Source organism: Tasmannia lanceolata, unplaced genomic scaffold (genome assembly GCF_043159265.1).
Source record: "Tasmannia lanceolata isolate RefF3 unplaced genomic scaffold, GAP_Taslan_0.1 ptg000023l, whole genome shotgun sequence".
Lineage (NCBI taxonomy): Eukaryota > Viridiplantae > Streptophyta > Magnoliopsida > Canellales > Winteraceae > Tasmannia > Tasmannia lanceolata.
In genome coordinates, this window is record NW_027518700.1 from 5,130,164 (window position 1) to 5,156,194 (window position 26,031).

Genomic DNA, 26,031 nt, shown 5'->3' on the forward strand with positions numbered 1-26,031 from the left:
GCAAATTTGTCTCCAAGATAGAATACAAGAAATTATATAATGAAATGTCATCTAATATGCCACAAAGTGTGAAAAAGTAGATGTGTTTAAAACAAATATCTTGAGTGGAGGATCTTTATAATAGGAGAAACAATGCACCCAAAATATAGTTTGGCTACTGATGTTGGCACTACCATGATTTGATAATTGCACTAACTCAGCTTGTCTTTTATTATGTAAACAGCTGTCAAAGGTTATTGCAATTCCCAAAAAAGTTGTCACTAGTAAATAAAAAAGGAAAGACTCAGCTAGTCTTTTATTATTTAAACAGCTGTCAAAGGTTATTACAGTTCCCAAAAGATCTCACAAGTCAATTAAAAAGGAAAAGACAAGCTGAGTTTGTGCAAATATTAAAACATGGTAGTGCAAATATTCAGTAACCTATAGTTTGCGAAATGATATTTCCCCCCCTTAAATGGATAAAATCACCCCCTTTAACGGTTTCTTTCTTCTTTTTTTTGAATGGTAACTGATTATATTAAAAGGGAGGACCGAAAAACCCTCCCGCACCCCACTGGGCCGAACTAACAAACTGAAGGAAAAGAAAAGAACGAAACAATAATAAACAATTAGGGGGGAAGATAATCGAAAAGTTCCAGAGACTGGTTGACCACCCCTTCTTTAGCCAACCTATCAGCGATGTCATTGGCTGATCTCCTTACATGCAGGAAGTCAACCGAGCATCCGACCGATAAGTCCTTTATTTCGTCAAAAATACGAAGAAATCTCCAAGGAGGAGAGACCGAACCCTTAAGCCACCTTATAACGTTGACAGAGTCTCCTTCCACCAACGAGTGCGCTAACCTCTCGCGACCAAGCACCAAGAATCCTTGATACGCAGCTCTGAGTTCGGCTTCGGTAGAATCAGCGACACCTAATGGCCCAGAAAAAGCCTTTACAACCTCCCCCTCTGAATTCCTTAACACGCCCCCGATCCCTGCTGGGCCGGGGTTACCCAGGCTTGATCCGTCAAAATTCAGCTTAGAAAAACCTACAGGAGGTTTGACCCATTGCTGAGAGATTCTAGGAACGGAGACATGGCTGTTACATACCACTTTCCAACCCGCCCATAAGTCGAAAGCCGAAATAAATTTGAACATCGGCATCGCCCTTGCCCATGAAATCGATAAGACAACTACCTTGATATATAAGTAATAGGGAGAATTGGATCGCCCTTCAAAAAGCCTATTGTTCCTTTCCGACCATAACACCCACAGCGTAGCCATTAGAGAAATTGACGACAATACCTTGCCTTTTGACTTCCATGGAGAAAAGGCCCACCCCTCAAAAGGATCCTTCAATTCGGAAGGAAAAACCCACTCAATGCCGAATCTTGCCAGAACCCTTCCTCACACCTCACGAGCGACTTTGCAATGAATAAATAAATGCGCGGCGGATTCTCCGTCTTCGATACACATGGCACAATGATTAACTATGATCATATTCCTGTCCCTCAAAAAGTCTACCGTTTGAATATGGCCGAGAATCGTCGTCCACCCGAAAAAACAAATTCTAGGAGGAACCTTCATCTGCCACACTTTTGCCACCGATCGATTTACTGCACACGGATACATTCCTGAGTAGAAAGATTTAACCGAGAAGTAACCCGATGTTTCCCACATCCAGATCCTTTTATCGGCCCCTGAAGAACTAATGTAGTTGGCTTCTAAGACCTGAAGAAAAGAGACCAACGAGAGCAATTCCCTGTCGAAGAAATTTCTGCGAAAACAAGGCTTCCATATCACCTTATTGGCCCGGAACTCGAAGCAATCTCTGACTAAAGCTTGTTTGTCCCTAGCTACTATATATAAATCAGGGAACATATCTTTTAAAGGGATGACAGAGCACCAGGCCATATTCCAAAAAGAGATTCTATCCCCCGAGTATACTCTATATCTGATGCCGCGGTCGAAAGATGGACTCAAACGCAAAATATCCCTCCACAGAGTCACTCCTGGTTTCCTATATCGATTTAGAGATTTCCAATTACCTACGTCTGCTCCATATTTACTGCCTATAACTTTCGCCCATAACTGAGACTGCTCTTCGCCAAACCTCCACAGCCATTTCCCCAAAAGGGCGGCATTTACTTGGTTAATTTTACGGATTCCCAAACCTCCGCCGCGTACCGGCTTGCATACATCTTCCCAGGATACCAAGGATAAGCTCTTTTTCCCTGAAGATCCGCCCCACAAGAACCTCCGCTGAATTAGTTCGATTCGCTTTGCAATAGAAACAGGGCATCTGAATAATGATAATTGGTAAATAGGAAGATTCGACAGCACTGCTTTAATCAAGGTCAATCTACCTCCTTTTGATACCAAATTCATTTTCCATGTGTCTAGTCTCCTTTCAATTCTTTCCACAATGTGTGCCCATGAACCTATTTTCGGTCTGCCACCTCCCAAAGGGAGGCCAAGATAAGAAGAAGGGAACTTATCCAAACGACAGCCCATTAGATTCGCCAAACACCTTGCTTCCTCCTCCCCCACATTCACTGCATACAGTCTGGATTTTGAGAAGTTCGATCTTTGACCCGTGATGACTTCATAACACCTCAAAACTGCCTTAAGATTCATTATTTTAGATACCTGGGGAGAGCTGAATAAAAGAGTATCGTCAGCAAATTGCAGGTGAGACACCGCTATCCCGCTCGGACTGCATTGGATACCTTCAACTAGACCCACGGATTTGCCTTTCTCCATTAAGAGACTCAAAACTTCAGCTACGATAACGAACAGGAAAGGAGATAAAGGGTCCCCTTGCCGCAAGCCTCGAGACGATCGAAAAAAACCTTTAGGAGAGCCATTAATAAGGACGGAGAACCAAGCCGACGATACACAACTCTGTATCCACCCTCTCCAGCGATTCCCAAACCCCATTTTACCAAGGAAATGATCCAAACATTGCCATTCCACTCTATCATACGCTTTTTCCATGTCGAGTTTACATACAACCCCCGCAGATCCCGACTTGATCATCCAATCCACCGTCTCATTGGCCACCAGAGAGCAATCCAAAATCTGCCTCTGGCTTACAAAAGCACACTGATTCAACGAGATAATGGAGGGGAGAACCACCTTTAGTCTGTCAGCCAAAATTTTAGACAGAACTTTATATAGACAACCAACTAAACTAATTGGACGAAAATCCGAGACCTTCACAGCTCCTTTAATTTTTGGCACCAGAGCTATGAACGACGCTCCCGTCCCTCTATCCAGCACCATCCCTTTGAAAAAGGCCTTGAAAAAAGAAAAGATGTCTTCTTTAACAAACTCCCAGCAAGATTGGAAGAAAGCCAGACAGAAACCATCCGGTCCAGGAGCTTTGTCGCGATCCATAGAAAAAACGCCAGCCTCTACCTCTTCATTCGAGAAAGGCCGTTCCAGCACACTCATGCTCTGCTCATCTAGGACCTTAAATTGCACATCGTCTAATACCGGTCTCACAATGTCTTCCGATGAATATAAAGACTTAAAGAAATCCAGTATTTCCTTGGTGATGACACCCCGATTGAATGATGAAACACCGTCAACCTCAATAGCCGCTATATGATTGTTTCGCCTCCTCGCACTAGCGATGCTGTGAAAATATGCTGTGTTTTTGTCCCCCTCCTTTAACCATACAGCCCTTGATTTCTGACGCCACGATATTTCCTCCTGTAATAGAATAAGTTTATGTTCATCCTTATGGAGACCCAATTCGGTCAGCTTTTCCTCTGTAGCGATCCCCTCCTCATCCGCCAATGAGATCTCTCGAATGCGATCCGATAACCACAATTTCCTACCTGACCGTTCCCCCATACGATTAGAGTTCCATTCTTTGAGTTTCTTTTTAACCGCGCGTAGCTTTTCCCCTATAACAACATCCGCCGTCCCGTCTGCCTGATGAGAAACCCACCATTCCCCCATCAACTCCACCATCTTAGGGATTTCCAGCCAAGCCAAGTCGAATCTAAAAGGGGAGGGACCCCACGAACTCAGACACGGATCCAGCAATAAGGGGCAGTGATCCGAGACTGAGTGAATAAGAGCCTTTTGAAAGGAGTCCGGAAATAAGGATAACCACTATGGACAGAACAAAAACCGATCAATCCGACTCTTTCTGGAGTTTCTAGACCATGTAAATTTAGCCCCTGATAACGGAATATCAATCAATTCATGCCTGGCTATGAAATCTGAAAAGTCACCCATATACTGATTGGATCTGCTACACCCCTTTCTTTCTTCCACCCATCTCACTTCATTAAAATCCCCCCCCAAACACCACGGGTGATTCCACTTATTCCTTACTACGGATAATTCTTCCCATAACTTGACCTTGTCATGCCTCACGGTTGGGCCGTAAATGCCTGTAAAAGTTACCCAGATTGGTTCCCCCACTTGCCTCAAAACGATTGAGACTGAAAACTTGCCTATCCAAGAATCTTGCACTTCCCACCTTGATTGATCCCACATCACTAGAACTCCCCCTGCAGCTCAAATGGCGTCCAAGGCCATGAAGTTCCAATTCGCATTCGCGCCTAAGCTCTTGATGAGAGACCGATTCACCCCCTCCAACTTTGTTTCTTGAATACAGACGACCATTGGTTTATTTACTTTTACAACTGCTTTAACTTGTGCCTGTTTTTCCAAAGACCCTAACCCGTTTACATTCCAAGAAATAATCTTCATGGACATACCGATTGGATAGATAACGAACCCCTTGTACTTCCTCTTCTACGGATTTTCCTACTGGAAGATTTAGTGGTTCTGCCGGGAGACCCTTCATAATTCACGTCAGATTTAAGTTTCGCCAGTTCCCGCAACATCTTCTTAATCCCCTCTAAGCTGGAAGGGTCGGAGAACCTGCGATGATCTAACTCTCTTCACTCTGCCACCCGGAATAACTCTATTAACTGATCCTCCGATCCGGAGTACGATAAACCCAAAGCCCTGCTTGTGGATATTATGTGGTTTACAAAAACCTCCAAAATCTGATCTTTAGGATCCACCCAGGATATGGGTTTTGGATCAATCTCCGTAGAAATAACCACTGCCAAGTCAGTACTCCTGTTTTCGGCTCCAATAAAGTCTTCGTGGACCCAGAGATCCTCCCCTCCGATGCCCTCCCGCCAAGCCGGCTGTCCGCAACCACCGGCAGATTCATTTGAAGAAGGAATATCCACTATCCCCACCCCACTTTGCAACAGTAACTGGCCTTGCTTACCCTTTTGCACAACAACATCGCCCGAATCTTCCACCTCGAAGTTACATGCTTCGTTTGAGACTTCTGCGAACTCGACCAGAAGGTTAGAGATAATATTAAGGTCGCCCAAACTCCCTACTTCTCCACGGGTCCCCTTCCTAGATGAGAGGCAAGACGAAAAAACCCTTGGCTTGCACAGAGCAATTGACTAGAAGCGAGGGAGAATAGAAAGAAGGAACTAACAAGGGACTATGGGAACCATCAGCCCTTCCAATACAGATCTGATGGCCGAGAGAGAGCCCATGGACCGATATATCCATTAAATCCATCAACTCACAAGGGCTTTGGGCCTGCAGACAACTTAGGTTAAAAGGATCCACCCCACTAGGATCCACCAGACTTTTCAACGGAGATGATTCAAAAGGAATGGAAGGATGGACAGATCCACAGATAGGCAGGATAGGAGAAAAAAGCTTCTGCGAGGATGGGCCCCTCACCGAAGATTGCGCAGCTGTCGGCAGAGGATTCAATTGCATAAAAGGCTCAACCAATGGCTGAAGATCAATGGAGCTGGACAAAGGGATAAGCGACTCCACAGCATTCGAGAAATCTGCCACTGACAGGCTACGGACAGGAGACCTTGTAGTTTCTTCCACGCAAACCCTCTGCATGGCCATCTTTTCAATATTTGAATCTCTACCTATTATCCCTTTATGGCTTAGGCTACTGCCACGTGCAGAGGACTCATACCCTAGCCTACTATAAGAGGAAGAGGCGCAAGGAAGTAGATTTACACCTGGCTTGCTATACTGCACACTCCTCTTCTCCGGTAAGCCAACTCTGCTCCGGCAGGCCTCCGACGAACCAGACGCCAAGTGTAAGAACAACTCTGCCGATTCCTCCGATTCACGAACATCCTCTAACCCTGGGCGATAAGAACAACGTTCTATCGCCACCCAGAAAATAGATTCGTCTATATACACTGGCAGTTTGATGACTTCTGGAGCGGAGGCAGATACCATTAATAAGATCAAAGCTGCATCATACCCATGCCCTTGTTCACAAGATCCGTCTGTTGCTAACACCCTCCCGATTCTGCATCATACTTTTCTGAAATTGACCACTGACCACGCGTGAGGAGGCAAGCCTTTAATCGTCCACCACGAAGATAAGAACGTCCCTGTGAATCGATCCTTCCACGCCGATAACCTTTCGAAAGGACTATCGTTCGCCGTTGCCCATTGTTCCTTATATGTGTCCAGCATGAGGATGAGGGAGGATGTAATAGCAAACTCCCTATTAGCCACCTTGAAAACCTGTAGACTTCTGGTGTTATCTGAAGTGCTGTCCAGCCACCTCTGAATCTCCTCAGCTTCGAGATTAATACCTCCTTTAGTCCTTCCCCATAGAGTGTTCACAGTACTGAACTGGGCCTCGAGGTTGATTGATTCCGCCCAAACTTCTTCTGGAACGAATTCTGAAGTTGCATTGACTTTTGGCTCATCAGCACAGATGCCGGCTTCCTCTTCAATATGCTCTACATTGGAAAAAACCCCGAAGCACTTGGGCTTATATGCACTTGCTAGTGCCTTTTGCTTTGAACCTGGTAATTTGGCCTTGGAAGAGATAACCGAGGAGACTTTTGCATAGGAAGAGGGCATGTTTATGTCAAAACCTGACCAGACTTTGAGGCACCTGTAACATTCCACCCGTCTTCGGAAGTTGATAAACTTGCATTTGGAACATTTCCAATGCCCTAAGTTGCTATCTCTTCTACGTTGTGCCACCCGAACTAATCTCTCATCTCTTTTACTCAGTTTAACTTTCCAGACCTCCGGATGGATTTTCCTCCCAGCGAGGACCTCATTTGCAGCAGTATACCGTTTGTTTCTCCCTAAGCGAGGTTGGAATACGAACCGATCCAGATTCCGCTCGATCCCGTTTGAGTTCATTCTCTTAACAAATTCCTCCATCCTTAGAATCAGAAATCCACACCGCTCACATACAGACCATCCACAACAACCTCCACCTTACAGCAAAATGTGCAGACCTGTTGACAGAATACCTCCACCGGATTCCGATTCCGATACCCACGAAGATTCAGAAATGGATAATGACTCCGAAGCGGAATATACTGAAGAAGAAGAAACTGAAGGAACAGAAGAGGAATAGGATGAACCGGAGGTATACACTGTAGAAACCTCGGCTTCGGAAACTTCCGTGACAGGCTCGGAAAGGGAAGAGTTCGAGGCTGTAATGGAGAGATATAGGAGAGTAGACCAAGCAGCTACGACCCGACGAAGAAGAACTCCCAGTCCGATACCACCCACCTCCGAATCACTTCGAGACGCTTACCTTCCGCCCGACGTTCGCCAGATAAGGAGATCACCGCGGCCACCAAGTGTGAGAATGGTTCACTGCTTGAGGATAAATTCACCCCTTTAACGTTTTTCTTAGCCTTTAAAACTTAACAAAATCCGTCAGAGGGGGGAAATTATCATTCCCCTGTAGTGTCCTTACCAAAATAATCAGGGTTATCCCCTGTAAAATCTAATAAGGGAAAGCAAAGGCTACATAACAAATCATACAGCAGCTAATATATGAAAAATAATGGATCAAATAGCAGAACAGCAATACTTCAACGACTACTAGTTCTTAAACTTCACAATCCTCATGTCATCCGAATAAACAGAACCTAAGGGGCCGTTTGGATACGCGGATTTTAGAATCCAGGTTTTTAGTTTGAAAACGGTGTAAAAGATAGTTCATGATCCAGCTGCTGCATGCTGTCCTGGCAGCGTTTCTGGATTTTAAGCGAGAAAATCAGGTTTTAAAAATCTCTCCTGCAACCTGAGATTTCTAAAACCTGGAAATATGGGAGGATCTGCTACTCTCTTGCTGACGGAAAGAAGGGCGAGAAGTAAAAAACGAGTCAAAAACTTTTCCAAGTGCAATCAGAAAATGCTTTAGGAAAGTGGAATCATAAATAGCAAGTCCTACAATTTTAACAACACAAACCAACTTTAGTAGAGCAACATAACCCATAAACCAACCCATTGTAAAAACCCAACCCCCACTAAAATGAGCTGTAATTCAGTCCATTCATGGAAATTAAGAGATTCAGGAGAGCAATGAGAAATACTCCAAAGTGAAGTTCACACCATTGGTAACATGTGAAGAGACATTATGAGATACCCATGTCTCTGCTGCCTTCACACTTCTTGCAAGTATAGCAAGCATGTAATTTGGGATTCCCACCACTTATTGGGGCTGTTCACCATAGGGATAGAAATCCTTGGACAAGCTATTCCGGCGATTGGCTACCCTGCTTGGATGATTTTATCTGCTTGTACAGTATACTCCACCTATTGGAGCTGTTCTCAACCTTGAACACTAGACAGCAAGCCTATCCAAGTATAGAATAAACCCCTGCTTGCCTATTGGGACGGTTCTTGACGTGAAACGCGGAGGATAGCAAGCCTATCCGAGTATAAAATAATCCCCTGCTTGCAATCCTGATATCTAACAGAAGGAGATTGAGTTTTTTGAAAATTTAAATATGTTATTTTATTTTTTTTCAGTTCTGAAGTAAAAAAGAAAGTGTGGAGGACCAGGTCAGAGAGGATCTGGCTATGCTAATTATTGCCGAATAATAATGAATTAAGAAAACCAGAGATCATGGCATCCTTGTTTAATTACAAAAGTTACAAATAACAATAATGCATGAGCAAACCCAACTAGAACAAACATTATTAACTCTGAAGAACATTATGAGCTTTTTTGCATCCTAAGCTCATACATATTGGAAACAAGGACTGCAGACACAAGATGACATCAAGAAGATCTTTTTTTTGGTATAATATAAGAAGAGACAAAATAAATACCTAATTCTCCATAATAACTGGTCAGATGCCAATAGAGGACCTCCTAAGGATCTTTCTTTTTTTCACCTCAAATGGTAACACTTTCAAAGATGGCTGATGTAAAAAATGTCATAAGATCATCTACTGAAGTTGGAAACCACTATAAGCGGCCGCTCAACCGTTGTAGGGACTGAAAGAATAGAACAGCTGGGGCCCACCACATCATTAGAACAGCTTGGACTTCCACAAGATCCGTCAGAGATGGAGTGAACACTACTTGAACAGGACAATCCAATATCGATAGTCTCCATTACCAGACTGTCGTGGGACCCAAACCCAGTCTCCAATCTTTCATTCCTTCCTAGGAGACGTGCAGAGAGCGATGCCCAAGAGTCATCATCCGTTGTAGAAGAACAGCTTGTGAGACACCCATTTTCTGATCCCGCTTTGTCGGATTCTGGACTTACAGAAGTTCCAGTAAGTCCTGTTTCAAGTACAATTGCATTAGGGCAAGTGTTACTTGGCATGCTGGTTCCATATTCTTCCACAGAATATCCATCTAGGGTTCGTTTGTTGTTACGAATTGAGTGTTCAGTCATTCTTGCAATTGCAAGTGCAAGCCCTCCGGTTACCGATTCTTCTAAAGAGACTTCCCCTTGATTAGCTAATGCTGGAGATGTCTCACTTTGATTTGACCTATCATTCAAACTTTCAATTCCACCAATGCGACTTAGCCCAGATGACTGAACATTCGTATTCGGTAAGCTAGTATCCTGTGACAAAATAAAGGCTTACACGTGGTACAAATCCTGTGCTATTTTAATGATCACATATCCTATACAAAGCTAAGTAAAACTAGATGAGATGAAAAAATTCAACTGGTCATCAAATAAACCTGCAGAGATTTCCAAATAGCCTCAGTCATCATGATCTCTTCGAGATCTAGATCAAAGTCTTCATGCCTGTGCAAAAAGAAACATTTACCATTACCCAGAGATAATAGGATCAAGTTTCAATATTCACTAAAATATAACCAAACACTAGCACGATAAGAAAATTTGCTATTTGGGAATATCCATATTTGTTTCAATTCCTCAAATGATTCAGATGAAACCAAGAAAGCTACAAGTAATATTTACATTATCTGAGTGTAGTACAGGTTTAACAGTTGAAAATTGGTTGAAGTCAGACCTATCTCTTTAATCGATTTATTTTTTCAATTATGACTAATTTATCACAATTCAACGGATTAGATATAATTACAAAAAGAAGATGCCATAAGTAGATGCCCTACATACTGTCTGAGTCAAGGTAACAAGGGTGACTTGACTCAGTTATATAGAATGAAGAAGAAAGCACTTGGTTCCATAAAAAAGATAAAAGATCCCATATTCTGTGATTTCATGGCATTACTTATTTTTTTGAAAGATGACAATTTTCATTAATTCTCAAACTCAATTTGGGACCAGAAGTCCCAGCCTGCAATACAAGAGATTAACATGTTTTGGCATGGGCATACCCAATACCTATTTGAAGTAAACCATACAAATATAACAGACAACATAAAACCCCTTTTCCTCTTTTCTAACCTACTTACTTTGAAATACCTAATACTTTTCCAAAAAACTTTCAACTATCCTTCTGAGAACGCCCAAAGATTCTGAATAGCCGGAACAATAATTCCTCCCCGGAGACCCTAAGCCGCACACTTCTCAAGATTGTCTAAGATATGCTGGATCATAGAATCCAGCATTTCTACGAGCAGCTCCTCCGGAACTTGCTCTAGATGACTAGGGATTTTTCTATCCGCAATTCTTTCTTTCACTTGCCGAATACCAATAATTTTATTGGCTTCCCAATTAATCCTCCTCATATCCTTTTCTTCCGCCATAAGGAATTTAAAGAATGGATGTGCAAAGAGAGGCGATTGGTTTTTCCTAATCTCCCTTGACCCAGTGAGTCGGGTTAGGGTGAAAGGGCATTCCTGAGCCTCTTGCCTGAAGATTATGACTAATTTATATTGGCTTCCCATTGCTTTCGAAGTAAATCATCAGCTACCTCTCTGGGCCAAGTGTCCATTATAACAGCCTTTCCTTCATCGGAAATCATCTCTTCCATCCTCCTTAAGATATCTTCCAGAATCCTGTTTCTGTAGACATCCTCCTTAAGATACCTTCATAGGAGATAGAAAAACTAGGAGAAGAACCTTGATTTTCCATTCTCAAAATAAAAACTAACAATAAAAACTGAGATGTCAGAACCCAGACCCAACACAAAACCAGAGAAAGACCCAAGAAGCAAGCAGCAAATGGGGAGTCGCGAAGAAGCAAGGAAGAGAAAAAACCTATGAACAAACCTAGAACCGACTACACAACAAAACCCAAAAAAGATCAAAAGTATAAAAAGCGAAAGGACCAGAGGACCTCGCCTCGAGAACCCGAAAAAAGAAAGAAGAAATAGACGAAACTACCCCCAAGAACTAAAGATCCAAGCCAGAAACCCTAAAAAGCTAGAAACTAACCCACAATGCCAGACTGGCCCACAATGACAACATAATTTGAAATTTGCAATCAAAGGGGGACGGAAAAGTCTACGGGGCCCAGACCCACGATCGGGAGCTGATCCAAACGGCCGGAAGGCACCGTCGGTCCAAAGGGACAAAAGATCCAGAAATCTCAGGGATTTCAATACCAATCCTATAAGTATGGTTTAAAATTCTAATTACAGCAAAAGAGCCTGAGACAATCTGTCGAGAAGAAAGAATTTTGACCGAGACAAAGCTTATACGGTGCTGATGATTTCCTTCCAATTTTGTATCTAGGACTCTACCAAGCAAACCTCCTATAGCCACCACCGTTGATATTGCCCAAGCGTGTACAGGGATGCCATAAAAGGTTGACCCACATAGGTTCCTCCCCTTGAACGAATTCCTTTTTCCACAGATTAAGCGAACGATAGGGTGCCAAGGATTTAGGACTAAAAGAAAGAATCTTAAGAGCCTGCACTTCAGAATCAAACACAAAAAGAAGCTCATCTTTTGACAAAATACATGGCATTGTAGCGATGGAATAATCTAAGTGCTTTGTGCCCGAGGTCTTCTAAAGCTCCGTTAGGGTTCTTACTTTTCCCAATCAAGCAAGATTTTTGGGATTCTATTCGAACGTCCACTTCCTTGCCCAAGATGCTCAATATCGGGGATCCTCCAATCTTATGAGATATAGTACCCATGTCAGGCCATGGATCATCATCCCTCTGATTCAAAACTGGGCTGGCTAAAGGGCGGGCTACAGAGTGAGGAACCCATTTGGAAGGGGATCTGCTTTGACGACACCAGCGACAGTTTTCTCGCCACTCGAAGTTGAGGTATCGGCAAGGAAGACATTGTGAGTTCCCCTATCTTTCTCTCGATTCCTTTTGAAAACATCCCCCGCCTCCACCGCAGCATAATGCGCCACGGATCGGTTGCATAATCTACAAATTTTCCGCCAGCTGAAATTTTCCTCCGACCATCTTCCAACGCCTCCTCCAAACATCCTTTCATTATTAGATACCCATAGTCTCTCACCTTGCTGCCAATTCAGACAACTACTAAGTCTTCCTGATTGTTGTGTCCTGAACAAACATTAGTCTCACCTACAGCAATGAGTAGCTTGAGATTGCGCACCAAGAGCAGCGAAATAGGATTTATCGAGTGCCACAGTTAACATATACAAGGCCTCAAGCGGAAGAAGACAGAGCATGAAATGTTGGAACATGGATATTAATAACAACAGAACCAGTGAATGGCTTCGTTGGCTCGCACAACAAGCAAATATCACATTTTCCTTTGTTTGATATTTGCATGTTATGCGAGGCAACGAAAATAAGCCATTCACTGCTTTTGTTGCTATTAATATCCATGTTCCAACATTTCATGCTCTGTCTTCTTCCGCTTGAGGTCTTGTGTATGTTATCTTGAATCAAATATTTGTTGTGCTAGAGAAGATATCAAATATCTCTTCTCTAGCACAACAAGCAAATATCACATTTTGAATCTCTTCCCTTTTGCAGTCTCAAAGACTAGAGAAGAGATTCAAAATGCTAGACTAAGGGGCCCTTTGGATACGTGGATTTTAGAATCTTGGATTTCCTCAAAATCCTGGATAAGAGACTAGGGAAGAAGGAGACCGTATGTCGTTTTCTGATTTCTTGCCCTTCTTTTCGTCAAGCAAGAGAGTAGATTTCATCGCTTTCAAACTAAAATCCAGGACAATGGATTGTAAAATCCAGAATTTTACACCGCTTTCAAACTAAAACCTGATTCTAAAATCCAGGTATCCAAATAGCCCCTAAGGGTCACCCACAGACATGGACAGACGGAATGGCTAATGTTTGTACCAGGGGTTCTTCGTAATTAATAAATTACAAGCATGAAACACTTGACTCCAGCAGAAGCTGGAACTAGAGAACATAGGAAGAGCTATGAAAAGAAAAGAGAGTGCCATTGCCATAAATGTTGAGATAAATTCTAAAGAACAAAACCTACACTAAGTTGAAGTCGGAATGTTTTTTTTTTTTTTTTGAAGAAACCAAAACGATTAACTAAATTGGGGTACAATGGATTCATCCATATACAATAGCTACAATGTAGGGATTCATCCCACACCTGAGATCAATCATAAGAGACTCTTACATCCAATAATCCTCTCAAAGTAGTTTTTTTTTATATACCAAGCATTTGACAACTAGCCTACTTACACTTCCATGGATCAAATGGTTTCAGAATTGTAGATTTGATTATTGTCATGATCAAAGGAAAGATGCCAGAGTTATTATCACATGGTCCTGCTAATTCTCAACAATGCAGTTTAGTTAGAAGGTTTCATTTTAGCAACACCACCCAATATTGTAATAAAGAAGTTAAGAAATTTCATGAAAACCTTCCATTGCATGTGTGTGGAACAGAAGACTGAGCCGCATCGATGCTTTCCGCCACTAGTGATACATCTGACTCTGAGTCTCTTGCATCCTGAGCAATGGCATCACCTGGTCAAACCAAACCTTGAATAAAATTAGATATATTTTTTGACCAGTAACAATCATTTTATTGCAACAAAAACACACACAGGGGAAACAAAATGGGGTGGGATGCCCCAGTTACAATCAAGGATTGAAATTTCGGTTTCAGCCTCTACCAAAACCGAAATTTACATCTGAAATTTCGGTCATTTCGGCCGAAATTTAAGCAGAAATCCGAAATTTTAAATTTTCGGTCCCTATCAAAATCCAAAATTTTGGATTTTGGCCGAAATTTAAAACCTTAGTTACAACAATACCCTCTATCCTACAAGGACTGATGTTTTTTCTTGGGTAGTCAAGGAGGACTGATATTAACAATGCAAAAAAGCATTCAAATCAATGTCACATAAACAACCCACTGTAGCTCAAGGTCAGGTTAAGCATCATTAGATAGCTCACCTAAGCATGACATTGGAGACTGAACTTCTATATCAGATGAAATTTGATGAGACAACATGACCTGATCCAGATTTTGAGATTCTTGGGAACGCATTCTAATTTTTGCCTCAATGAATTTCTGTTCTTCCTAAAACACCAAAAACCAACAAACATAAAGCTTCAAGCAATCTGTCTTACGAATGCAGTCGAGGAACATCCAATCTTCAAACATAGTAACAAACTACGTATCCACTACAAATAAAAAAGATACTCATCAGAGATAAGAATCATACAGCTTCTTCTAGGCTCTTCTGTTCTTGGGTCTTAGCACCATGATACTCGACAGCATAGCTGGAAGATTTGCAAAATGGGCACCTTTTGAAGAGCTAAGAAATTCAACTCAGAAAACTTTTAATGCATCCTTGAGTTTACAAACACCATAACTCCAACAATCATTGTCAAAAGCAAAAAATAGGATTTTTGATTCTCTATGGCAGACAGAGTAAACAGAAACCCACAACCCCTCTTCTTTTATCAAAATATCTTGATTACAATTCCAAAAGCCACTATCTGCTCTGGTCTAACCTCATCACATCAGAACAAAAGAAAAGCAAAGGAACATAAAGATGCAAATTATTTTTCCACTCCTATCTTTGTTGCCTCTAACCACAGTATCAGAGCCATCATAGTACACCAAACAAATCCCATTTGCTTATCTAATATGAGTGAGAGAAAATCAGAAATATCTAAAAAAACCCACATTTCACATATTTTCAAGATTACATCCTCAATGCTCAGAGAAATATGTTTATGTCTCATTCATTGAATTTGACCCAAACAAGAGATTCATTTCCCCTTTTTCTAACCAATGTGAGGATATTTTTGTAATTTTGATTGGAATATCTATGGCTAACAGAATTCCATTACAAAAACAAAAATCGAAAATCGAAAATAAAAAAAACTGATAGAAAAGGGGATAATTCCAAACAGAAACAGACATTAATTTGTAGTAATTGTAAGTAAAAAATGAAGATAAGAGGATACTGAGAAGAACGGGTAGGATTCAAAGGCTTCATCTGCAAGAAGCACTCTGCAACAAAACAACGCGCAAAGTTCATCCAAATTGCCATGAAATTGCTTAAGACTTTAAGAGAATTAAAAACCCAATCATGAAAATCAACCAAAACATTAAAAAAAGCAGGGAAATTAAAAAGAAAAAGACAAAAAACCTACCAGTGCAGATTCCCTTCATACAACATTTCGATCGATTCAAACTCGGGTAATACTAGAAAAGAAAATACATAAAAAAAAGTCAGAAAACACAGTAAAGATTAAAGAAACCAAAAAAAAAAAAATTTGTCAGTAAAGAGGGAAAAAATTATACAAAATTCCTCACAAAGGGGTGTTTGGCTACAATGATTTTACAATCAAAGAAAGATAGTAAAATCCTTAATTTTATAAGCTAAAGTTCAGGTTTTAGCTCATAAATACTGGTTTTAGCTAATAAAATTCAGGTTTTAGCTGTAAAATTCATGATTTTACAATCCTGGATTATAAAATTCACGTATCCAAATGAGAAAATGCAAAATTTTGATATTTTGATCGGATTGAAAGCACCCAAAAAATATTATCTTGCAGGTTATGGTGGGTCATATAAAATTCAGGTTTAGCTTATAAATACTGATTTTAGCTAATAAAATTCAGGTTTTAGCTTGTAAAATTCATGACTTTACACTCTTGGATTATAGAATCCATGTACCCAAATCGTTCATAATGAGAAAAATATAAAATTTTGATATTTTGGTTCGATTGAAAGCACCCAAAAAATATTTTATCTCGAGCTCATATAAAATTCAGGTTTTAGCTTGTAAAATTCATGATTTTACAATCCTGGATTATAAAATCCATGTACCCAATTGAGAAAATGCAAAATTTCGATATTTTGTCGGATTGAAAGCACCCAAAAAATATTATCTTGTACAGATTTTAGCTAATAAAATTCAGGTTTTAGATTATAAATACTGATTTTAGCTAATAAAATTCAGATTTTTAGCATGTAAATTCATGATTTTACAATCTTGGATTATAAAATCCATCTACCCAAATGTTTCATAATGAGAAAAATGTAAAATTCTGCTATTTTGGTCCGATTGAAAGAACCCAAAAAAGAAAAAAAAAATTCAAACTTTCTTACAAAGAAACAAATTGGGCATTCTTCAAGATCAGAATTAGAATCTTCTACACCATCAAAGCAAGGCGCGAGCTTTTCAGAGAGAATTAATTTCTTAAGCTTCTTATAATCGATTGTAGATGGATGGTGTACGAGCCTCTGTGGCCTCGTTAATCGATCCTCGACCGTACTCCTCTTCTTTCTGCAAATCGAATTTCCCATTTAATCGATTATTATACTTTTTTCTTCCCCACTTCGATCTTCATCGATTTCTGTTTCCTGTCATTTTTGTTTCTCAGAGTTGTCTTTCTTCTCACTCCTTCTCTCTTCTTTTGTGATGATTCTGAATGAAAGTAAAAAAAGGAAGATGATAAATTCGCACCCACTGTATGATAATTCGCACCCTTGAAAGGACGGTGTCCGGGACTTATTATAAAGAGGGTGCGAATTTATTGTTGACTAAAACAAAGTATAAGAGTAGAGAAAGAATGAGAAGCAAACTAGTCGAATGTAGATATACTGGTATTTTGACTAGTTTATATTTTATGGACGAAAATGTCCTTTAAAAAATGTATAATTACATTTAAGCATATGGCCAATTGGCCATGCAATGCATGCGTTTTCTTTTCTTTTTTAATTTCGTTTTAGTCCTTAAACTTATAGGTGGCGTGTGGGACCTACTGCCACTGGAGTCTCTGTGGCCGTTGCAGATTTGAGAATCCTAACCGTTGATTCGTTAGATAATTTGCATGTCCAATTCTCAACCATCACCTTAAAGTGGTAATATTGGGACCCACTATCGGAAATGGGATTTTCTTTTCCTTGTTTTCTTTTTTCCTAGTAGGGAAATAGAATTTTTGACTACTTTGGAATTATTGACGAAAATGCCCTTTTAAAAATGTAAAATTACTCCTAAGGATGTGGCCATGCAATCACGTTCGCTTTTGCAACCGCCCATCCGCGAAAAAGCCTTCTGCGATTGTTGCTAGCAAATCCCTTATTTTTATTAATGGGGTTTTTGCAAAAGAAGTCTTTTACTTTGCTTTATTTGCAAAAACGTCATCTAGTTTGGCAATTTGGAGATAAGAGTCATCACATTTGAGTGAATTTTGCAAATCATGCCATACCAAATACCCATGGTAGATTGTTTTAGACTCATAAAAGACCAAAATGTCCTTATATGTAAACGGATGAAAATTACCTAACAAAAAGAATAAAATCCCATGAATCGAGTGCCCACCATTTGCCTCATGTTTTGATGGGGTAGGTCCCACAGTTTCCAACCGAACCCATGTATAGGTAGGGGTCCACCATTTTTCACCTAACTTTTTTAATGTGGTGGGCATGGTTTTAAATTTCGACCGAAATCCAAAATCTCAGGTTTCAATGGAGACTGAAAGCGAAATACGTAATACTCGAAACGTTACATTATTTCGGTCGAAATTTCGTTTCCTTGAAATTTCGGTCCGAAATTTAAGGAATATCACCAAAAACAACTAGATTTTATTCAATAATAATATTTTTCCGAAATTTCGGCCAAAATTTTGTATGAGGCAAAATATTACTTTATTTTATTTCGATGGATTTCGTCCGAAATTTCGGTTTGGTGAGGACGAAACGCATTCCAAAACCGAAACTTGAAACCATGGCAGTGGACCGTTTTTTTTACACCCATACATAGCATGGGCCAAGAATACTTGTACATATGGAAATGTTATTACCACACCCTCATTTAGAACATATCATTGACCGTCCATGGGTTTTTTTTTTTGTCTTTTCACATAAAAAGACATTTTGGCCTTTTATGAGAAAAAAAAATCTAGGGTGGGTATTTTGGTCACAAATTTATGTCATGACCGTATTTGCAAAATCCCCTCAAATGTGATGAGTCACTGTCATTGCAAGTAAGGCAAAGTAGTAGTCTTTTTGTTTGGTTAAAGTCCCGGTGGCGTGTGGGCCCACTGCTTCTCTACAGTTTCCTGACTGTTGCTGATTTGAGGATCTCAACCGTTGATTTGTTAGATATTTTGCATGTCGGAAATGAGGTACAAGATTTTGACACGTGGAACTTTAAATCGGCTTTAATTTTTGTCCGGATTTCACGAGGAAAAGCACCGCGCGTCTCAGATTTGTTTATGAGGAACACGAGTCTATGCTGTTGTACAACGTATTCTTACACTGCCACGTGTACATGCAGTAGGGCCCGCTTATCGCCGTTGATAAAGATCTGTTGATGTTATATTAACGGACGAGATAGGAGATGTTAGAGAAGGACCCACTAGACAACTTCTAGACATCATTATTGGTTTTTATCCTAGGTGGCGCCTACGTGGCGGACCCCCCCCTAATCTTCTCCATTTTTTCACCAAAATGGAGAAAATTGTGGGGGAATTAGGAGAAATTCTTGTCTTATTCTCTCTCTCTCTCTCTTCTCCACCTATATTTTGATAATGACACCCTATATCTTCCGCTAATTTCCTCGTGCAACCAAACACTACTCGCAATCTCCCTTCTAATGTTCTCCCCATCTTCCATTCTTGTCTAATTCTCTTTTGACTTATTTTTCTCCTATTCTCCCAGCCATCTACAAGCAACCAAAAAAGAGCTGGGGAAATGATAAATTCGCCCCTTTTTTTATTTATAGCAGCCCCCTCTAGTGTAAAACAGTGGTCATAATTAGATTAGATGGGGCTGTCTCAAGTAAAAAAAAAGGGGGGCAAATATATCACTTCCCTATCTTTCTTCAAAAAGATTTTTTCCAAGGTTTGATTATGCTTGTTTTTGGCAAAAAGTAACTTCACCTAAAATTTTACATAATAAGGGGCTAGCAAACTTTTAAAAAATCATATTCCAAGGAAAAAAACTTCACGATTTTTCACTATTGCCAAACATGTTACCATCATCTACACCATTCATCTAGGTGGGTCCCACTATGGAGATGATATGCAATGAAGGGCAATGAGGTTAAATTTTCGAAGCCAATTGATCAAAAGACTTGAAATTGGAACACCTTGTCCCCATCATCCGTTTGTACGGATTTCCTCAATAAAAAAAAGTCACCTTTTTTTTTCAAAATTATAAAAAAATAAAATCCGATGAGAGATCTCAGCCACTAGATCATGTACACAGTTCACCAAGTGATCAATGATTAAAAGAGCGCCACGTGGCTTGAGGTTCCCAAGTGGAATTAGTCTAAAAATCTTGAAATCTAATGCAATAACCAATACTAAAAGCAGCCTATATAAGCCAGTACATACGGCAAGGCAATCTGAAATGATAGATGCAACATAACTTGCTTAGGCCAAGTTATATATCAACAGTATGGAAGCATGTATGTCCCTTTTAGAATCAAAGATATAAGAGAAGGTAAGATGTTTCATGATTTTCATCAAAACAAGAAGGATTTAAATAGATGGTGATGTCATCAAACCGGGTTTTAAATATCGGTATCCGATATTGTATATCGGCCAAAAATTTTATCCTAATAACATTATTATGAGTATTGATAACTTCGTTTACCGCAGGATATTGTTCACAGGCAACTCCAGAACAAACTAGTAGAATACATAGGAGACCAACTGATGCTTAAAACCATGGAAGCAAACCGGTGCCACAATAATCAATTGGAAAGATAATGAAAAACCAATCCTTCAGAGTTCAGAAGCATACAGGAATATAACTCAACTCAACTAAGCCTTTGTCCCAACTAGTTGGGGTCGGCTAATGAATCCTTTAGAAAATTTTCATGAAGAACGTGAAAGGATCTATCCGGCTAAAATTGACTAAATCTAATCCTGACACTAGTTGGGTTCGTCTACATGGATCATTTTCTTCCATTCACCTTCTTGATATTGAATAATCAATTTTCAGAAGCATACAGGAATGAAATCTCAAAATTAAAGTAGATCTTGGGAAGGGTGTCAAAGATGGCATAACCTTTTTGATATTGAATAGAGCTGTGCTTCACAACCAGGGGCTTAAGGCTTGGGTGCCAAACTTTTCATAGACCAACAAGGTTAACCTTGACTATATCAACACCCGACCAAAGAAAGAGTTCAAATTGCAACTTCACAAAGGCATAATTAAATTGCTCACTTAAGCAATGAAACCAAAACACAATGGTTTTTTTTTTCCTCTTTGGCTGTTCAAAGTTTATATTCATGCGGGCCAGGAGTAACCCATACAGAATGTTTAGGGTCGAAATTTAGAAAGCCAATTTAAGTAGTCATTCCCCACTTTACCTCCGTATTGGTGGTTGGGCTCCTCTCACAGCATCATATGACCCCCATGCAATATCACCAGCTCCACCACTAGCAACAGCACCAGCAATACCAATGCCGTCGCCATATGGATTCATTACCTCCCCTACTGCCACACCACTCATCTGAAGCTGAGACCTTCCATAACTATCGACATAGCTAATGCCTTGCCCGAGTGGTGGATATGGAGGATCAAGGCTACCTTACACATAAGGGTTTGGTGCTCCATATAAGATACTAATCCTATGAGTTGACCAAAAAAAAGAAAAAAGAAAACACTGGGAAGAAGGTTAAAATAATAAACGCATTCCCATGTGCTATCTTCTCTGTGTTCAATTTCCTTTATAAATAGAGTTTTAGGAGTCATTATGTCTTTTTGTATGCTAAAATCAATAGAGTGATTGTTTTCAATGACTAAGATTGACAGTGACATTTATTTTATTCTTGGATTGAGTTAATTTTTTTAGAGACCCAACTTTTTCAAAATCATATGGATGTAGAGATGGGTTTTGATGTTGTTTTTATATTTGGAAACAGTGATTTTCTGAGTGAGGATTGTTTTGTTCGAAACTACAATTCCAGAGCTTCGATTTGGATATAAATTTCACTAAATTTGGTCTCGAAATGAAATGGAACATTGGGAAGAAGGTTAAAATAATAAAAGCATTACCATGTGCTCTCGTCTCTGCCTTCAACACCTCGGCACGTAGTTTCTCCCAAGGAAGCAGGATTCTTCCCTTGGAGCCTTCGATTCCCGCTTCGATTCCCGTTTCGATTCCTGCTTTCGATTCCCTCTCTGGCAACCTTGATTTCTCCACTTCTCTTGCCATTGATACCAGGATGTTCTCCATTGCATGCATCTGCTCTACTTGTTCCATATTTGAACCCTTTTCAGACTCGAACGCAACCCTATCTCAAACAAAAAAAAGATTGCTTTATAAGATAGGCAATAAAAACAATCTAAAGGATAAACAACCAGTTTAGTACCTAAGCACAGATCTATGAAAGGCTACAACTAATCCACCACAAAAGAATTCAAAAGAAAACAGGCCTTTGCTCACCGTAATCTCTGATGCTCTTGCCTCAAACTGTCAAGCTCAGCACGCAGTTCAGGTAACTTTTCTATGTCCGCACGAGCGATCTGTAATTCCTGAGTAATCCGTTGGATTTGGGTGGCCACCTCCTGTCTAGATGTGACAAGGCCCTGTGCCTCAGCATGCACCTGTTGGAGTTCTTTTTTCACACTCTCCAGCCAGGAGATCGGCCTCGATTTTCACAATTTTATCCAATAATCCTCTAATCTGAATATTGCTTTCTGTTTGGATACTCCCAATATGTGCCTGCAATCTCTGCATTTCTTGCCGAGCAGCAACAAGCTCTTGCCTCAGGGCCACATGAGTGACAGCCAATCTCTGATTTTCCCTTCCCAATCGCTCTATCTCAGTAGTCTGAAGTACCATTTAGTTTTCCAGAAGCTCAGAAGGAGGAATCGGCTCCAAAGGGCGGTTTCCTGCATGGCCCAACCCTGGAAATGGACCATGACGCATCATTCCTGGAGCTTGGACATTGCGGCCCTCAAATGCTGATGGTATGTGTCCTCTTGCCGCCATGTGTCTCCAAGTCTTGACGGATAATCTACGAGCTACTCTATGTTATAAAAATTGATGTGCAAATCTGTAATTTATGATGAGATAATACCTTATACGAAATTAATCTGGTAACTCCAAAAGCAGATTTCAACAGTAACAATTTTCTGCAATAATAAACTGTAAAGGAAGAACAAATCGTTAGATCACTTATCGAGTTGAGGCACGAAGAATCTTCGCTGTCCTTAAGGCAAATCTCGCCCCCACTATGACGAATCAACGGTGCAGATGGGCGTGATGGCGTATGCCTCCAGGATACAACAACTCTCGCTCCAGGGGTGTGCACTCACGCAGCCCGGATGCCTAACAACTTGCTTATATGTGCCAAAAGCCTTGATCAGAAAGATTGGGGAAAACCAGAAGAAAAACCAGAGAGAAGATAGCAGAAGAAGAAATCGTTCTGTGTGTCTTTCTATCTCTGTAAAACCGTTTTTATAGAAAAATAAGAGACACGTTGGGATGAAACGTCGCACTCTTTTAGTGCGTGAGAGACGTTTCCCAAACGGTCACAAAACCAAGATTTAAGGAATCTCAAACGGTAAAAAGTATTAAATAATGATTAAAGAAAAAGAAAAGAAATAAAAGAAAATAAAAAGGCTTTGGGCCCACGCGCGCGGCCAGCCGAGCCGGGCGGCGCGCGTGTGTGGTAATACCAAAAGCCCACCGGACCCAAGAGGGTGATCCGTGCGCGTAGGATTCTCATGACCTCTTTCTCATTCACAAGACTAAGAGAGTGAAAGTATATATATGGCCACTCTCACCCTCTCACACTTCCCATCTAGGACTAAAGTTTTCTCATGGCTTTAGTCCTTTTGGAGGGAAGCTCTAACTTTGAGTGAGAAGCCCTAAAGCAAAAAGCAAACCAATGTAAAAGACTAAAAGCACCCCTTTGTAAGATTGAATTACAAAAAGACTTTTGAATAAAAAGTCAACAATCCCCCACTAATTCAAAATTACAAGAAATAAATCATAAATGTAAATAGATTTGATCAAGGCAAGATGTGTTATGCATCAGTAGAGGTGTCTTTTGGACTTGAACCTTTACTTAGTGCAGGTATATCGAGTTTATCAAGTACTTGGTGAATATACGTCTTGAACCAAGCACTTTTAGTAATAAACTGAAACAACATACCACACACACAACACAGAAGGCATAAGCAAGTTCATACGGTGTTGCACTTTTCGGCCATGTGCTATATCCTGATTTCATGAGAGCTCTAGAGAATTTAGCCCAATTCTCATAGGAAGCGGCCACACTTCCACACTCATATAGGTGTATCTATCAGGAGTGCCCTGTAACTACGCACCCCACTGACAATCAGCATGACAGCTAGTCAGCTATAGATAACATTAAGAGTCCTACAACTCATCCTCTTACCGTTACAGGTTGCACCCACACCATAGGGATAGGCTTAGTGAACTTAATTCACATACAACTTGGTGCAAAACAGATCACTCAAATAACTTGTTTTTCCCATTGAACCTACTTCTTGGGATCTCCAGTCAGATAGGTTGGGTTCCTGTTATAGGTGATCTAAACAGTGGGCTTCAGCCCCATCCCCCTCGATGTGCTTATGACTAAATTTTTATTTAGTCCTTTTGTAAGACAATCTGATATATTATCAATTGATCTTACAAAATCTATGGTTATCACTCCATTCTTCAACAACTGTCTTATGGAGTTATGCCTCCGACGAATGTGTCGTGATTTTCCATTATATACATTATTACCTGCTCTTCCAATAGCAGCTTGACAATCACAGTGGATTGTAATACCTGGTACTGGCTTATTCCAAAGTGGAATATCAGACAGAAGGTTTCTAAGCCATTCGGCTTCCTCACTTGCTTTCTCTAAAGCAATAAACTCAGACTCCATAGTGGATCTGGCTATACAAGTTTGCTTGGTAGACTTCCAAGAAACCGCTGCACTTCCTAGAGTGAAGACATATCCACTCCTAGATTTGGTCTCAAATCCAGATACCCAATTGGCATCGCTATACCCCTCTAGTACAACAGGATATTTAGAAAAATGCAAACCATAGTTTATGGTTCCTTTAAGATATTTCAATACTCTAATTAGTGCTTCCCAGTGATCACTATCAGGATTACTGGTATAGCTACTGAGTCTACCCACTGCATAGTCTATGTCTGGCCTAGTGCAGTTCATCAAATACATTAGACTCCCTATAACTCTAGAGTATTCAAGTGGATCTACTCCACTCCCTTTATTCTTACATAATCTTATACTAGAATCATATGGGGTAGCCACAGGTTTACAATCAAATTGATTAAACCTCCTTAATATTTTTTCTACATAATGAGACTGAGTTAAAATTATTTCTTCTGGGTTTCTATTTATTTTGATACCCAGGATTACATCTGCCTTTCCCAGATCTTTCATATCAAAATTATTTGATAAAAACTTCTTAGTGTCTTTAATTACACTTATGTCTGTTCCGATGATCAACATATCATCTACATACAGACAAACAATAACACCACTATCCCCACTAAATTTGCTATAAACACATTTATCTGATTCATTTATTATGAATCCATTTGATAGCATCACACTATCAAACTTCTCATGCCATTGCTTTGGTGCTTGTTTTAAACCATATAGAGATTTTATAAGTTTGCATACCTTTTGCTCTTGGCCTTGGATTACAAAGCCTTCAGGTTGATCCATATAAATCTCTTCATCTAATTCACCATTCAGAAAGGCTGTTTTGACATCCATTTGATGGATTTCAAGGTTATAGATTGCAGCTATGGCAATAAGGATTCTAATAGTGGTTATCCTGGTTACAGGTGAGTAAGTGTCAAAAAAGTCCATTCCTTCCTTTTGCTTAAACCCTTTAGCTACTAGTCTAGCTTTGAACTTATCTATAGTTCCATCAGTTTTTAATTTCTTTCTAAAGATCCACTTGCAACCAATAGGTTTACAACCAGGAGGCAGATCTGTCAAGATCCATGTCCCATTACTCAAAATAGAGTCTATTTCACTCTTGACAGCTTCTTTCCAGAATGAAGAATCTGGAAGTGACATTGCCTCTTTATATGTCTTTGGATCTCCTTCTAGAAGATAGGCAATGAACTCTGGACCAAAGTTTTTCTCTACTCTTGCCCTTTTACTTCTTCTAGGCTCTACAGATTCCTCAGACACTTGATGCTCTTTTTCTATAGATTCATTGGGTCTTTTTAGTGTGTTCTCACTTAGACTAGTTTTATAAGGGAATATGGTTTCAAAGAATTCAGCATCTTTGGATTCAATTATGGTGTTAGGATGCATATCAACATGATCTGATCTATAGATTAAGAACCTATATGCACTACTGTTTTGTGCATATCCAATGAATGCACAATCAACAGTCTTAGGACCTAACTTAGAACTTTTAGGATCTGGAATCCTAACTTTAGCTAAGCACCCC

At 40.1% G+C, this 26,031-nt stretch overlaps 2 protein-coding genes and 1 pseudogene across 3 annotated transcripts; all 3 read right to left on the reverse strand.

Moving 5' to 3' along the window:
- Positions 1–608: 608 nt before the first annotated feature.
- On the reverse strand, positions 609–1,265 carry LOC143856662 (uncharacterized). The gene has a single exon (XM_077366927.1). The coding sequence runs from the start codon at positions 1,263–1,265 to the stop codon at positions 609–611; it is 657 nt and encodes a 218-aa protein (XP_077223042.1).
- A 7,576-nt stretch (positions 1,266–8,841) lies between these two features.
- Positions 8,842–17,101, reverse strand: LOC143856157 (E3 ubiquitin-protein ligase DA2L-like). The gene is made up of 8 exons (XM_077366257.1): positions 16,720–17,101; positions 15,759–15,810; positions 15,570–15,615; positions 14,819–14,900; positions 14,547–14,673; positions 14,009–14,114; positions 9,985–10,051; positions 8,842–9,862 (listed from the first exon to the last, which is right to left on the reverse strand). Exons 1-8 carry the CDS (start codon positions 16,915–16,917, stop codon positions 9,227–9,229), a joined length of 1,314 nt encoding a protein of 437 aa, XP_077222372.1. The 5' UTR covers positions 16,918–17,101; the 3' UTR covers positions 8,842–9,226.
- Positions 17,102–20,581: 3,480 nt separating this feature from the next.
- On the reverse strand, positions 20,582–22,598 carry LOC143856734 (protein FLX-like 2; annotated as a pseudogene). Its single transcript, XR_013238329.1, has 3 exons — positions 22,016–22,598; positions 21,625–21,863; positions 20,582–21,177 (listed from the first exon to the last, which is right to left on the reverse strand). The product of XR_013238329.1 is annotated as a protein FLX-like 2 (transcript).
- Between the last annotated feature and the right edge of the window lie 3,433 nt (positions 22,599–26,031).